The sequence below is a fragment of the Anoplolepis gracilipes genome, chromosome 10, assembly GCF_047496725.1.
Source record: "Anoplolepis gracilipes chromosome 10, ASM4749672v1, whole genome shotgun sequence".
Lineage (NCBI taxonomy): Eukaryota > Metazoa > Arthropoda > Insecta > Hymenoptera > Formicidae > Anoplolepis > Anoplolepis gracilipes.
Window position 1 is genome coordinate 4,018,676 of NC_132979.1, and position 15,364 is coordinate 4,034,039.

The window sequence follows — 15,364 nt, forward strand, 5'->3', positions numbered from 1 at the left end:
TGATAAAATAATTTGTCATTACGTTCAAGATACATCTCGCTCCTTTTGAGCGTACTAGACATGTTGGAAAAGAATGTTTTCATTCTGGATTCGGCGACCATCCACGAGAACATCAACAATTTGACCAGACTAGCCGAGAGACATGTATCAATTTGGCAACCGTTGCGCGACGTCGTAAAGACGTCTGATCTCGCTGATATCGACGTTGCGTTACCGAACGCTACTATCAACGTGAACGCGATGCTGAACGACCTGAACACGAGTTTGTGCCGAACAAAAATCGAATGCCAGAACGCGACGATTCTATACAATTTTCTGAGTTCAAAAAGAGCTGGCAAAGTTTTCCGATACGACCCAAAAGCGTCCAAGTATCCGTCCGTAACCGATATTTCAAATCAGTTGGCTCGCAGTCTGGACATAGATCTTATAAATCGGCAACAGGCCTTCTGGCGCTCTCAGGCTTCCTGGGATCTTACCTGGCTCAAGGAGATTTTGAGCCATGTGTCCTTGATCCTCGGAGAAGGTGGGAATCTACTGGATGTCGCTAGTAAAATAGATTTCGAGGATGTCTCTAACATACTCGGGGTCCCTGATCTCGCCGATGGCATAGTCAATATATTGAACGATAAAACGGTCGACAAACTGTTTGAGGGGTATATATATTTCGCTTATACTATCTTATATATGATAGAAGATCAAATGTATAAATTAATAATAAAGTTATATGTCTCGATAATTAACGGATTAATTTTTCTCACATAAAATTCAGATTTACATTATTGCAATACATCTTAATAATTTATTGTAATTTGCCGTAATTCTTAAAAATTTAACATTGCATTAAAAATATAGATGTATAGATATATTTTTTTTTTAGAATGAAAGAACTCCTCGATGACGTAACGCCATTTATAAATGATCGGGAAATAACCGACGATCTTAATAGCATCATCACAACATTGGAGTCAATGGAGATTTTCAAAAATTTAGGATTGCTCGATATGAAATGTAAGAAATCATATTCAACTCCCGTGTGTTGGATCGTGTTGTAATTTTTTTATTTCTACCAATTTACATTTTACAGATGTCGTCAGAGAAATGTTCGACAATTGGGACGTTGTGAGAATATTTTTGATCGATAAAATTGGCATAACTAACGAAATCGCGCTCACCTTAAGTGAGGCTAAGATAGACATGATCTCGGTCTTCATGAAAGAACGTGGCGTCATTAGTCTGAAAGATACCATTTGTTCACCTGAGAAACTTAGCGAAATGTTACTCTTCAATAATGATCTCGTGACTGCCGATGAAGTTAGCTCTGCGCTTTGTCAATTGGAGGACTCACAAACGCAAAATATTGCTATCACGTTGATGAAGAATTTAAATTTTAAATATATTTTCAAAAACGTAATTATTGTCTATCATTTTAATTTTAAATATTACAAGAATTAAAAATATATATACATTCAAAAGAAATATATTTTTCTTTATTTCAGTTAATGAGCGCTAATGTACAAAATATATTGGCTAACGCTAATCTAACTGAAACTGAAGGGAAAGTTATACTGGATAATTTCGGCGTTGCTGCAGAACTATTTCCACTATTCAGAGACAGATTATCAAGTTTTTCTTTGGGAAATAAAGAAGAAAGTATTACAGAAGAGACGGAAGAAACGCTATCTAGTACGTCCATAACGTAGCATTTTTAAATATTATAATATCGAAATTAAATGAATATTGTGAATCAATTTTCTATTTCTTTTATTAAGTTTTATATTTGTATTTTTTTTCAGGCTCGCAATTCCTAAAGGATGCTAGCGAAATGCTCTGTGGCAAAACAATGATTCAAGACAATGGGCAGATTTATAAAATTATCTCTAGTTTAGAAGACAGCAATAAGGCATACGATAAAAAGGAATTCGAGTCTCTGCCAAGTAAGGCAATAAAATAAAAGAATTTAGACATCAGAGATCTATAAACAAAAATAAATAAATAATTCTTTGAATTGTAGATAATTTCTGCAGAGAAACATATAAAACTGTGCTCAGTATGCCTGGCGGAAAGATTGTCTGGTCATACGTTAAGCCTCTGTTACGCGGCCAGATTCTTTATGCACCCAATACTATCGCGATTTCCGAAGTTATGACGTTAGCGAACGAAACTTTCCTACAGATGGGACACTTCAGCGTACTGATGAATAGTTTAGAGAAGACTCTCAAGTCTCTGGCTAGTCTCTCGGAGATGGGCGAGAATTTGAAAGACTTACAGAGTATAATGTCCTCTGATGTCATGAAGGTTGCTATCAAATCGATGGGTGGTAATTTTGAAGGTTTGTTCATGTTTAAATTTAAAACTTTATTTCCGCTTTAAAAATAAAGAAGCTAAAAGTCTTTCTCTTACGTAGGTGATTTTTCCGAGCTTAACTTTAGCGAGCTTGCGTGGCAGATGAAACGATCGAAGAAATTGATTTCGATGATTACCGCTTTGAACGACATGATGGGATGCGTGCTGGTAGATAGAATAATAGGATTTTCTTCGGAAGAGGAACTGGAAGAAGCAGCCAGTCGCTTGACCGATACAAATGAGTTTCTCGCCGGAGTGATCTTCCTGAACATTACCTCACATCGTGCAAAGAAATCTCTAGATTACGAATTACCGGACAACATCACTTATAAAATTCGTATGGATGTGGACTATGTGCCATCCACCAAACGACTGAAAAGTCAATTTTGGCTTCCTGGACCTGAGAGCAGCTTTCTCGAACATCTCAGGTATCTTCGTGGTTTTATTCAACTCCAGGATTCCGTCGATCGTGCGATCGTAAAGGTAAAGGCTCGAAGGGATCTAAATTGGCAAACACTCATACAACAAATGCCTTATCCGTGTTGGAAATTCGCACCGTGAGTAATTAAAAAAATAATTCCATAATTTGTGATAAAAAAAATTAATGTCAAGCAAATAAACTCTCTAAAAATTTTAATTCAACGATCTTCTATTTAATTAATAATTTTTGTTTAATTATCTATTGTCTCAAAGAGAAAATGAAAAAATATATATTAACAAAAAATTGAAAAAAAATACATAATAATATATAAATTTTACAGATTTCAAACGACGCTTTATGAGTCTCAAGGCTTGCAGGTATGCTTTTTCTTCGCGTTAATGATGTGTGTCGGATCGGCCGTCAGATATATTGTCTGGGAGAGGGAATCGCAAAATTCCATGGTACAATCATTAACAAGTAACGTTTAATTTTTTTTATCAGGAAACATTATAATTATCTGTTGTTATTAATTTTTCAGGTAATGAGCGTAATGGGATTGAAGCCATGGCGAAATACCATGGCCTGGTTTATAACGACTTTTGTAGAGCTCTCGATCGTAATGATCTCCATTGCTTTGATTTTACTCGTTGGAAAAATTCTTCCACGATCGGATCCATTCTTAATACTTGTTTTACTTTTCGATTATATCTTTTCGATTGTTACCTTTTGGTAAGTAAACCCTTAAAGTTTTTCTTTTTATTATAATTAATTGCATGTATTTGCATGTGCGATTACATTTCCTATATCGCTATAAATCTTTAATGCATTTTAGCTATATGATCTCAACGATATTTAGTTCTGCTAGTCTTGCCGCAGTTACCACAGTTGTTATGTTCCTATTAACTTATATGCCGTATGTCATCGTTATCGCCATGGAAGCTGTATTTGGACTTGGATATAAACTTTTAATCGTGAGTGATACAGCTTATTATAGAGATTAAATTCCTTATTTAATTTTATAATAAAAATAAACAAATAGTTACAAAATATATTTTAGAAAAAAAAATACACTTTAGAGTGATGCGCTAATATAAAATTATACACGCTTATAATAAAAAAATTATTCTATTGTTGAATGTTACGAAATTATTTATTTTTCAGTGCTTGAGCATGTCTACCAGTTTCTGCTACGGATGTTTGTACGCTGTACGAAAGGAAGTTCAAGGTGTCGGTATTACTTGGGCAGACGTGTGGGAGGAATCGAGTCCTGGTGATCCGATGTCCTTGGGATTGGCATTGCTGATGATCGCGTTCGACGGTTGCCTGTACGCCGTGATTGGCTATCTCGTCACTCGATACAGTAATTCAGGTATATATCCGAAATAGTTTCTCGTGTATATACTCTCGGAAATAAACTTTTGTTATTTCTGGTGAAGGTGTAAAGCGTAACTAGTAGAGATTGACTAATATTGACAGCATTTTTCTTCCCAATTTGTAAGGCCGAGTGTGATTGATATTCGCGAGTATAATTCTTTGCTGTAAAAATAAATTTTATTAACGAGAGAATTTTTTGCAGAATTTTTAATCTTGTCGGTATAAGTGGTACATTTACTTTTCTGTGTCTTAATGTCTCATTTTTATAACAAATCTCTCTCGTTGATAACAATTACTAAAATCATCAGAGCCATGCGGTGAGATTTTTTGAGATAAATTGCAGTGACATGTTGTTCAATAATTAAAACTGTTTATTTTTCAAAATTATGCAAATAATTATTTAACACTTTTATATTTATAATTAAAAATATAAAAATTATTTTACATATTAATCAAAAAGTATTTTATATTCTAGTATATTCATGTATAATTTATATTTATTCAGAGAGAAAACATTTTATAAATATAAAATGTCATATAGTTATTTTTTATTTAAAATAAAATTTTATAGTATTATCGATAAAAAAATATATTTTGATGCATCTTAATTATAATTTCCTCCACATGGCTGCCGCACAGATAAATAATGATACAACTTTAATATATGAATCATCTTGGTATGCAATACTATCACATTCTCATTAACTTTGCACACGTACACTTCTCATGTCTCTGTATAAATACGAGATGCACCTGTGAGAAAAGTCCAGAGGACGAAATCCGACGTGACAAGAGTGCATCGTTTAAAAGAAGTCGATAAGGATATATATGGGTGAGTTATCTGCGAAATGGACGAGCATTACCGAATTTTCCAGGTAGGGGTTTTCACGGTTTGAGGTGCCGTAGCTTGTGGTGGTCCGACACACGGTCTCTCTATGGCAGGCCGAGCTACCTCGCCTTCGTCAACAACCTCTATTTCACTAACGACGCTCTCCACCCTTCAGCCGCTTACCAAGGTATCGCACTCCCCTACGCGCGCACGCATGTCACGAAAGTTTGTTTCCCACTTGCTTTTCGTGTTCGCATGTCGCCGACGAGCTCGTATATCGGCTGGCATGAGAGTAAAAGGAGAATGCTTACGATAGACGCGACGTGAACTGGGTTAAACTTCGTTCCTCTGGAGCACGGTCGCGTGGGAAATTATCGTTGAAAAATTTTCATGGCTACGGCGTATATAATAATTTAAAACTTTGACGTTCTTATGAAAATTTTATCGTCTTTTGTATTTTTGAAGACCCGTCGTTATTCGATTATCTATCGTCGCGAAAAAGATTTATCTCCGAGGAAATAATTTTATCGTAATAATGTTTGTTATATATTATTTAGGGAATTGAGTTTTTGTTATAGTGAATGCAATTGTTTTGTCCTCTTTATTATTGCCATAAATATGTGTTTCAGCATTGTGCTGTTTTTGTATTTTGTTCGTTGCATCTTGGTGTTCAAGCGATCATGTAAATATCATCGTATCTGCATGAGCTTTGTTATGTGTATGCTGCATGTTTTCAATCTTTGATTGAATTACACTTTTGGCAAGTACTTTAGAATTAGATGAAGGTTCGCACATTCTATTCTAATTATATCTGTTAAATTATAGTTTACACAATATCTGCAATGCACACATCGCATAAAATGTAGTTTAAGTTATACGGAACATCGTGTTTGTTCTTCGAAACTGACACAATTCAAGGTATCGGAATTGTATTTGACGTCAAAGAGATATTTATTCTTATTGGTTGTACAGAGTTTTTTTATAGAAATAATTTTAAAAATTTGCTTTCTTCTCTTTCTGAAAATATAGTGAAATTGGTAAGAGCTTGCTTTTCGATTGTGCAAGCGTTATTATCGTAATACTCGACATAAAACCAATTATCCTTTGCCGAATTAGATGACGAGAGCGATATTAGCAGCTTGACCGTCACGGAGAAACAAATCGGCGTAAAATTCGACGCTATCAAAAAAGTTTATCACACCGAGCAAGGCGATGTTGTGGCCGTGGATGACTTTACTTTAAAACTCTGCGAGGGTGAAGTGACAAGTTTACTAGGCAGAAATGGCGCAGGAAAGACGACTATTATGTATGTTAATCATCTCTTAAGCTGCGCGTTAATTTTCCGGACAATATTATATATAGCCATGGTTAAAAGTATTAGACACCCTTAAATTTTCCGTATTTTCTTATTTTATTAATAGTATATAAATACTAAAAAGATTAAAAAATTTTTTAAAACTATCGATAGCACTTTAAAGTTGAAATTTCAAGCTTTAAAATGGTTTTTTTTTTTTTTTTTTAATTACCGATAGCAACTTTAATGCGTTATCAGTACATTAAAAATGTTTTGTGTTTTAAAAAAAGAACATTGTTTTGTTTCTTAAAATTTTGTTGTATTTTTGACACTTTGTAGCTCGGTAAAAAAAATTTAAGTCAAGTTCCATAAACTACAACATTTTGCCTATAAAATGCTTTTTTTTTTTAAACTTTTCTACAATTTTTTTGGCCGAGAGGCATAATTTTGAAACTAAATTTGTGTTTTTCAGACATGTTGTCGATACTCGGCGAAAAATTATCGCAGACGAAAAATTAAAATATACTATTAACAAAATAAGAAATACGAAAAATTTAAGGGTGCCTAATACTTTTGACCAGGGCTATATATTAAGATATTTTCACCAATTGCGTTCTTTTTATTTACAGCAAAATGCTGACAGGTATGGTAGCTCCGACCAGCGGTGAGATTCGTTTGAATGGTGAAGAGAATTGCAAGCCCGATATAGGAGTGTGTCCTCAAGATAATGTGCTCATCGGAACTCTAACACCGAGAGAGCATATGATTTTTTACTGGAAACTTAAGAGATCTAACACTAGTAACACCGAAATGCAGAAACACGTTAACGAGTAAGATATTAAATCAGAAAGTAATATAATTATAAACATTGTCCCTTTCTTCCTCGATTAATTATCATTTAGGAAGAAATATTTATTAATATTTTTTTCTTTTCTTAAACTTCTGGCAAGTAATAATTTTTTTCAATGAAAAAGTCAAAATACAAGTTCCTTCGTTTAATACTACAGAATGATGGCTTCGTTAGAACTCGGACGCCAAGAACACGAGCCCGTGTGTCGTTTATCAGGTGGTACACGACGCCGGCTTTGCGTAGCTCTGGCCTTCCTCGGTTCGCCACGATTAGTGATTCTGGACGAGCCTGGTGCCGGCGTGGACCCCGCGGCCAGACGACGAATCTGGCGATTGATCGACCAACACAGGATCGGTAGGACCGTGCTCCTCTCTACTCATCATCTGGACGAGGCCGACATGTTGAGCGACACAGTCGTGGTGATGCACAAAGGGAAGATTTTATGCACCGGTTCGCCACTGTCTTTGAAAACGACGCACGGTAGAGGATACAGATTAAACGTATCCTTTCCAACCGATCATTACGTCAACGGAGAAGCGGGAATAGGCGGGATAGGAGAAACGATCGACAAAAAGAACTTGAAGACTCTTCGTACAGTCATCGAGGAAGTTATACCAAATGCCACGATAAACGAAATCTCCGAGTCGGAAGTCGTCGTTACGTTGCCTTTCCAGGGAAAGAATGGAATAAATAATGAGTAAATGTCTGCAGTAATAATATAAGTGATAATTAAGTGTTAATATAAATTTTATCTGAAAATTAATTAATTTTAAAATTGAATTTTTGAATTATCTATCGTCGTTTTTTTAATTCGCGTATTCTTAAACAAATTTGCGTATAATACATTACAAGGATTGAGAAGAAAATCCTAGATAAAATCCACTCATTTTACAATGATTTACAGTAACGTTACGGGCTGCTTATAATTCATTCCGGCTTTACAAATATTTGACGTTTCAAGTCTTTGATTTACCTTAGGAGAAATTGTCATAGTCGCGAGTACGCTCGAAATGAAATCGGTTAAACACCTGCGTTTGAATAAAACCAACTGGTGTTTCAGTATCGCACAAGCGGCGAAATTGCTGGAAGACAATCGAAAGCTCTTGGGATTTTCGCACTTCTCATTGGAGTGCGACACTTTGGAAAGAGTCTTCTTGGATCTTTGCGCGCGAGCGGACAATAGATCAACCACTATCAAAGCAAATGAAGATAGCGTCGCTGTAATAGAGCACGTTGGTGAGAAATGTTTCATAGTGTGTATATACCGTAGATAAAATCTTTGTCATTATAAAAAAATAAAATACAAGTTAATTATTTATCGAGATTATTTTTTAAGAATTTTTATAAAAAAGACTAGAAACAAAAAGTAAAGAATAAAATAAATAATAAATTTATATTCTTTTGTGTAAAAATGTGGAAGTTTAAAAAAAAAAAGATTCTAAACGATCTCTGTTGTAATTTTAAAGTTACAATAGTTAACAATAACGAGGAGATACATAAAAAGTGAATAATAACATGACAATAAAATCATTTTAGTTTCTTGAATATTTGATTAAACAAATTGTTTTGCAAGTAGATGAATTTAATTGAATTATCACTCGACGTGTAAATTTATAGAAAAAAAATCGAGATTTTCGCATTGTGCGCAGAAATTCCTATGCCAGATTCCTACGATGATATCGATTTAAGTTCTACGGAAATAATGAAACCCACGCCGATCCGACAAATGAAGGCCATAATAAAGAAGAGACTATGGCATTTCGCGAAAGACTGGAGAGCACCGTTGGCAGCGCTCATTTTACCGACCATGTTCGTCGCAGTCGCCATGGGATTTTCTCTAATACGACCACCATCTGAGGACGAACCGGCTCTGGTTCTGACTCCCAAACTTTATGACACTCATCCGACTTACTTTTACAGGTAGGTGAAAATCGAAATTTTAACAAAAAGGAAGAATAAAGACAGAGTGTGATGAAGATAATGATTTTTCGGATTTTAATGTCTTTCTAATTAATTTGAAAGTCGTATATAAAAATGATATTAATTAGTTTTGTGTACATCTATATAAAATAAAATTTTAAATCTATTTAAATTATTAAACTAAATATTCATTTTTTTTGATATTTTTTATTAATGTTTGACTTTTTTTATTGCAGTATTGATGGCAGTAATGATCCATTCTTGCAACATGTATCAATGCAACTGCACGATCGTTTCGGGGATGATTACGCGGGCGCATGGCAAACTTTACCTAACGTATGTACATATATTTTTTGTAAAATTTAAAGAAATTTTAATTGAATTAAAATTAAGTAATTCTTTATGTTTTTATTTTTCGAATTATTTACAGGATACCGGAACTTGCGAATGTGTAGATGGCCAACAATCTTGCCGGGGTGTTTCTAAAGCCGTGGAAGGTCTTCTTCAAACTTTACCTGGTCGACCTACTTTGGACTGGATTGTTTCAACGCATCAAGAATATATAGAAAAACGGTAGATGTTTTACGATGAAAGAATTAGATAAATTATGAAATTTCGCTGAAATTTTCTCAGAAATAATTGGCTTGCAGATACGGCGGTTGGTCTCTGTCACACGTCAAGGAGGATCCTCTTTTTGTCGTTTGGTACAATAACAAGGGCCACCATTCGATGCCATCGTACCTGAACGCTCTCAATGAGGCAATCCTGCGAGCATCCGGGGTGCAAGGACACTTAACTACACTCAATCATCCCTTGAAGCTATCGAGCGATCAGCTGAATCGAACTAGTTTGTGAGTTACTTTAATACCAAATCTGTAATTTTACGAGAAAATCTCCAACAAAAATATTTTTCATCGCGCAATTTTCTCGTCGAGATTATTACGTGTGTGTGTGTGTGTGTGTGTGTGTGTGTGTGTGTGTGTGTGTGTGTGTTTGGGGCTTAATCAATTATAGAATTTTACATAAACAGAGAGAGAAAGAGAGAGAAAAAGTAAAAAAAGACAGATAGAGAAAGAGTGATATGGACAGATTCGTTCAAACGGATAAGTTAATGTTTGCGCGTAGTTGGAGCTTTTGAACTGAGGAGTTGACGAACGAGTCAGCTTGCATCGGTGTAGATGTTTCGTTTACTTTTAATTAACGTACCGCATCATTTAGTATTCATGTCGACAGCAGGTCGGTCTTAACGTTTCCTCGTAGCTTTAGTCGTTAAATTCTTGCTTGTATCCTTACATCATTAATAAATTACTTTCGTTTGTCTTTCTTAATTAATATTAATTGTATAACACATTAACAAAATAATACATCTTACATATAAAAAGATGTCTAGATATATAATTTTAATATAATATTTTATTCTTTCAAATTTTATAATAATTGAATTAAAAAAAAAGCATTTTCAGAAAAGTCAAAAATTTTACGTTATAATATTTTATTTCTGTTTTTTTTTTTTTGTTAGGTTGCAACATGTGGCGGATGTTGGCGTGGCGGTAGTACTTTTGATAGCGTTCAGTTTAGTTGCAGCTCAGGGAACAAAGGAGTTAGTGAGAGAACGATTATCAGAGGAGAAGAGAATACTCTACTTGGCTGGAGTTCATCCTATTACATACTGGACAACGGTTTTAATTTGGGATTTCATAGTAAGTTAATTAAACAAAATGCACGCAAAAATCTTTACAATATCCCAAATTAATTTATACGTAATATCTTAAATGCTTTTGTAATAATATTTTCTTTTAGGTATTTGGTTGTGCTATTTGTTTGGCGGTAATCGTTATGGAAATTTTCGGTTTATCAGCTTACGTTGCAAAAGATAATCTCCCCGGTGTCTGTCTTTTATTATTTTTATTCGCGTAAGTATTTATACCTATGTATGATTAATTTTTTATTCTTGCACAAATCAAAATGAGAGATAAAAATCTTTATAAAATTTGTCAATTTATTTTCTAAGATGGGGATCAATACCATTTTCGCATCTGGCCGAGAAAGCGTTCGACGACTCGAGTCTGTCCAACATGGTGCTCTTCTGCGTAAATACTTTCATAGGTGTGGCTTGCCTCGCGACAATCTTAGTGATCGATATTATCGGTAAAACTAAAACAGCCGAAGATGTGAGAAACATTCTGCATTACATTCTGATGATCTTCCCGCAATATGTTTTCGGCGACGCGTTAGTCGAGATATCGAAGAACGATATCACCTCCGAATTGCTGCAGAGATTTCACATGGACACTTACAAGTCACCGCTCGGCTGGGATCTTCTCGGTCTTCATTACGTTGTTCTAATTGTAATCGGAGCGATTCTGTTCGCGTTGAATCTAATGATTGAGTGCCGCGTCTTGCCCGATTTGAGGAAACAGAAGGTCAGTTACGAGGTCGTGGAGGAGGATGATGACGTTGCCAGGGAGAGACTGAGAGTCGAGGCCGGAATGGTCGATGACACCTTGAAGACCGTGAAGCTGAGGAAGGAATATAAAAGCGTATACGGGACAAATGTCGCCGTGCAAAATTTAAGTTTTGGCGTACAGGCGGGAAAATGTTTCGGACTCCTAGGGGTCAACGGGGCAGGAAAAAGCACGACGTTTAAAATGCTGACAACGGAAATCATTCCTACGGCCGGAAAAATTATTCTTAAGGGAAGCGAGATTGGCGCTGGACCTCTGTGCAACGGCGAGATTGGCTACTGCCCTCAAAGCGACGCTTTGGATGGGTTTCTCACTCCCCATCAATGTTTAACGATTCACGGTGAAGTTTGCGGACTGAATAATGTACCTAAGGTAATTTCACTAAATTATTTTTGACATTAGTTTAAAAAAAAAAAAAAAATTAAATTAAGCCTATGAATCATGTATTTTTGTTTCATGTATTTTCAGAAATTTTTCAAGAGTTAATGTTGAAAATTAAAATTTCAGATTCCTTTACATTCAAGTAGAAAAAAATAAAGTTTTAATTAAAAGTTGTGTACATTTATAGACACAAGAGAGAGAAAGTTCTTAATTAAAAATTTCATTTATTATTTCAGGCTGTCGAAACAATGCTGAAGAGGTTCGATCTGTTCAAGTATGCTCATCGAAGGGTCGATGCTCTCAGTGGCGGTAACAGAAGGAAGCTGTGCGCCGCTATAAGTGTTATGGCACCAGTGCCAGTAGTTCTCATGGACGAACCCACGAGGTACTTTTCGCGCGATATAATTTTTATAATTTAATTAACCTTTTAATTTACCATTACATTATATATACACAAACAGATAATTCTTTACGTTAATAAAATAATTTTTCTTCTCTGTTCGCGCGTACTTTAGCGGAATGGATCCTGCCACAAAGAGTTTCGTAGCCAAAGCCGTGAGACACGTAACGAAAAATCAAAGATGTGTCATACTGACTTCACACAGTGTTGCCGAATGCGAAAACCTTTGCACAAGGGTAGGAATCCTTGCCAGAGCTGGTCTCAGGTGTATAGGAACACCGCAGCATCTGAAGCACAAGTAAGATTACATCGAAGTTCGTATCTTTGTAGACTAACGTGTCTCTTTTAATTTCACGATCGGCGGATATTTCCCAGCAGACTTGTAAACCTTATAGGTCCGCGCTTATATCGGTTTTGATTCTCCGCTTTTGTTTGCAACTTTTTTTTTTACAGTTTGACTCGAGAACTTGTGGACGTACTTATGTTTTGTAGCGTAACGAATTCTTCAATTGAAAACTCTTGTACCGTCCTATCTGCTCAATAATCTTCTTTATGAGATAGGTATAAGAGCAACGCAAAACGAAAACGTGGAACGAGAGAAAGACGATAGTTAATCCATTCACAATACAAAGCCGCTCTGACTTAAATCCACAAATATTTTTTTAGTGACGCTCAAAAGAAATGTGTGCTCGCCGTAACGCATTTTAATTAGACCGCCGGAGAATTTAATTAAGTCTGAAACCTTTTGTGATGACAATATTCTTAAGATTGAGAAAGTTAAGTTTTTGCTGATATTTTTAATAAAAAATTTTCACCGTACAATCTAAATTAATTAATGTGTCAGTTATTATTATAGCGATATTATACGAAGCCAACCTCACTGGATAATTATTTCTGAACGAAATCAGTTATGCACATATGTAGAAGAGAAGCTCTTCTATCTATTTCAGTTTCTAAACGAGTACGGCAATTCGGAATAACGTCGTGCGCCGTAAATATTTAACTGCTAACAATCTGAAGTATTTCGAGAAGTTTAAAATGGCCTTCTTTTACCTTTTCTTCCACGTCACTCTTCTCTCTCCTGTGATCCTCTCTTACCATCGAGGATAGAATTTACGATTCGGTCGTGTCCATGTTAGTAGCCCATCCTGCAATCCGCCCTCATGTATCGTGGAGAGTACATTGAATGATAAAGAATGGTGAATGCACTTTGTTACAGTATAGAAGACACAGTAGAAGCTTATCCTTCGCGTCTTTTGTCCAGGACGAGACTTTAAAATATTGATCGACGTCTCTTGTGATCGAACGCAACTAGAAAGCGAATAAATTGTAACTTAGGAATACTAAAAAAAAAGAAAAATAAATTTTTTTTTTATCAACCACCCCCGCAATATCTCACTTTTCTGCTCTTAAGTAATTTGTGCGTCGTAACTTTGTTATAATTAATTATTTTATAATTTGTTATAATTATTGTTTTGACATCTATCGAAAATTTGTTTCGAAAACTGAAAATGTCATTTGACTTTTAGATTCGGCGAAGGATATGTTGTCTTCCTGAGATTCGGCCAACCAGTTTCCGCTACGGATCTTAGGAGAGCTATCCTAAAATATTTGCCACAGGCGATGATCTCCTCCAGGCAGGCAACGGCTGCCCGACTTTTGCTACCACGGAGTCAAGACACGACACTCAGCGTGAGTTTCAGTATGGTGAAGCTGTTGGCGGAGGAGCTTAAGGCCACGGACTACACACTCACACAAAGCTCGCTGGATCAGGTCAGTGAATCCAATTCAACAAAGCAAGCGTTGTTTCACGGATTTTCAACAGTTTTGATTTTCAAGTACTTCACATCTCGTCTTTCATGAAACTTTGCGACGTATTATTATTTCAGATACGATCTCGGAATTGTTTATTATATACATCAAATTGCATTTAGTTTGACCTCTCCCGACTTGTAATATCTTGTCGAGACTATATCGTCATAAAATATATTTAAATTATTCTAACTTCAGAATTTTAAATATTAATAATAGCATAATCGAAAAAAAGCTTAGAATCGCGGTATTTATTTTTGCAACGTAACCCCCTTCCCCCCCCCCCCCCTCCCCCCATGAATATTCGACGGATGCGCAATATTCTAAGGGTTGTCTGCAGCAGATGATGCACCGCCGGTATACAGGCGCCTCCTCCTGTCGTCCAAAGACGAGCCGCGTTTTCGTCCTACCGATCCCGACGGATATTAATGGATCCGTCGTTTCGTAGTTCACTTACCATACAGCCTCGCGATGGTTTACAAGCTGTGAAGGGGCGGCAGGGTGGCGGGAGGGAGACGGGAAATTCACCCACACCGGTTGACTGCCTCTAAGCTCGCCTAAATGCTTTCCGGATAGCTGTAACGCTGCAGCATCCCCTTCTCTTCTCCCCATCTCCGCGAAAACTGTTGTTAATTAACCGCTCACTCTCTGCCTGGAAGTAGTTCACCATCCGAATAATGAAGCCCGAATCTTCCTGAGATTGCCGAGTGTAAATCATATATACACGATACGTTCCCTTGCATTCCGCTTGTATTCTTCAAGCCTTTGCACATCGGGTATTATAATGACGATTGTCTTTCACGTCGCTTCAATGTGAGAGAGGATTGTGAACATTGTTGGTAAATCGGTATATTGTTAGTATATACGCGAGTCAGTGCATAAATACACGTCAAAGCGCCGAAGTCACTTATGATGCCATTTCTCGAGTCGCACAGAATACAATTAATATGCAATTAAATTTAATAATATTAAAAAAATCATTGGGAACTTTGTATACAAAAATATACATGCTTTAATATACGTGTTTCAAAAGTGTTTTGCTACTTTGCCGAATTTTTTTTTTTTTTTTTTACACATTTTTTCGGGAGCTACGTTTTGTACGAAATTGTAAATTATCCTATCTCTTCACCCTATATATTCGTAAACTTATGAATGTACATGATGACTCGTAGTTTTTTTTCCTCGCATATAAAACACCCGCATTTTTGCCCGGGAATAAAAATTTCTAAAATACGAGGTGCATGCGCGACTGACGTGTAAGTGACCCGTGCGTTT

At 35.9% G+C, this 15,364-nt stretch overlaps 1 protein-coding gene across 3 annotated transcripts in view; it reads left to right on the top strand.

Moving 5' to 3' along the window:
* The window catches only part of Ldd (lipid droplet defective), a 37,557-nt gene that overhangs the window by 18,330 nt on the left and 3,863 nt on the right, over nucleotides 1–15,364 (top strand). For 2 of the 3 annotated variants that reach the window (XM_072900281.1, XM_072900282.1), the window contains exons 24-49: nucleotides 30–653; nucleotides 878–1,008; nucleotides 1,085–1,407; nucleotides 1,497–1,683; nucleotides 1,794–1,934; nucleotides 2,012–2,329; nucleotides 2,405–2,900; nucleotides 3,105–3,225; nucleotides 3,303–3,493; nucleotides 3,597–3,735; nucleotides 3,926–4,133; nucleotides 5,014–5,154; nucleotides 6,084–6,273; nucleotides 6,891–7,091; nucleotides 7,269–7,808; nucleotides 8,172–8,347; nucleotides 8,761–9,031; nucleotides 9,268–9,367; nucleotides 9,462–9,604; nucleotides 9,682–9,882; nucleotides 10,551–10,731; nucleotides 10,832–10,944; nucleotides 11,043–11,868; nucleotides 12,114–12,262; nucleotides 12,393–12,575; nucleotides 13,807–14,050. In XM_072900281.1, the coding sequence (XP_072756382.1) occupies nucleotides 30–653; nucleotides 878–1,008; nucleotides 1,085–1,407; nucleotides 1,497–1,683; nucleotides 1,794–1,934; nucleotides 2,012–2,329; nucleotides 2,405–2,900; nucleotides 3,105–3,225; nucleotides 3,303–3,493; nucleotides 3,597–3,735; nucleotides 3,926–4,133; nucleotides 5,014–5,154; nucleotides 6,084–6,273; nucleotides 6,891–7,091; nucleotides 7,269–7,808; nucleotides 8,172–8,347; nucleotides 8,761–9,031; nucleotides 9,268–9,367; nucleotides 9,462–9,604; nucleotides 9,682–9,882; nucleotides 10,551–10,731; nucleotides 10,832–10,944; nucleotides 11,043–11,868; nucleotides 12,114–12,262; nucleotides 12,393–12,575; nucleotides 13,807–14,050 (6,538 nt within the window). The remainder of the gene's footprint in view (nucleotides 1–29; nucleotides 654–877; nucleotides 1,009–1,084; nucleotides 1,408–1,496; nucleotides 1,684–1,793; nucleotides 1,935–2,011; nucleotides 2,330–2,404; nucleotides 2,901–3,104; nucleotides 3,226–3,302; nucleotides 3,494–3,596; nucleotides 3,736–3,925; nucleotides 4,134–5,013; nucleotides 5,155–6,083; nucleotides 6,274–6,890; nucleotides 7,092–7,268; nucleotides 7,809–8,171; nucleotides 8,348–8,760; nucleotides 9,032–9,267; nucleotides 9,368–9,461; nucleotides 9,605–9,681; nucleotides 9,883–10,550; nucleotides 10,732–10,831; nucleotides 10,945–11,042; nucleotides 11,869–12,113; nucleotides 12,263–12,392; nucleotides 12,576–13,806; nucleotides 14,051–15,364) is intronic. The other variant, XM_072900283.1, reaches the window with a different exon arrangement.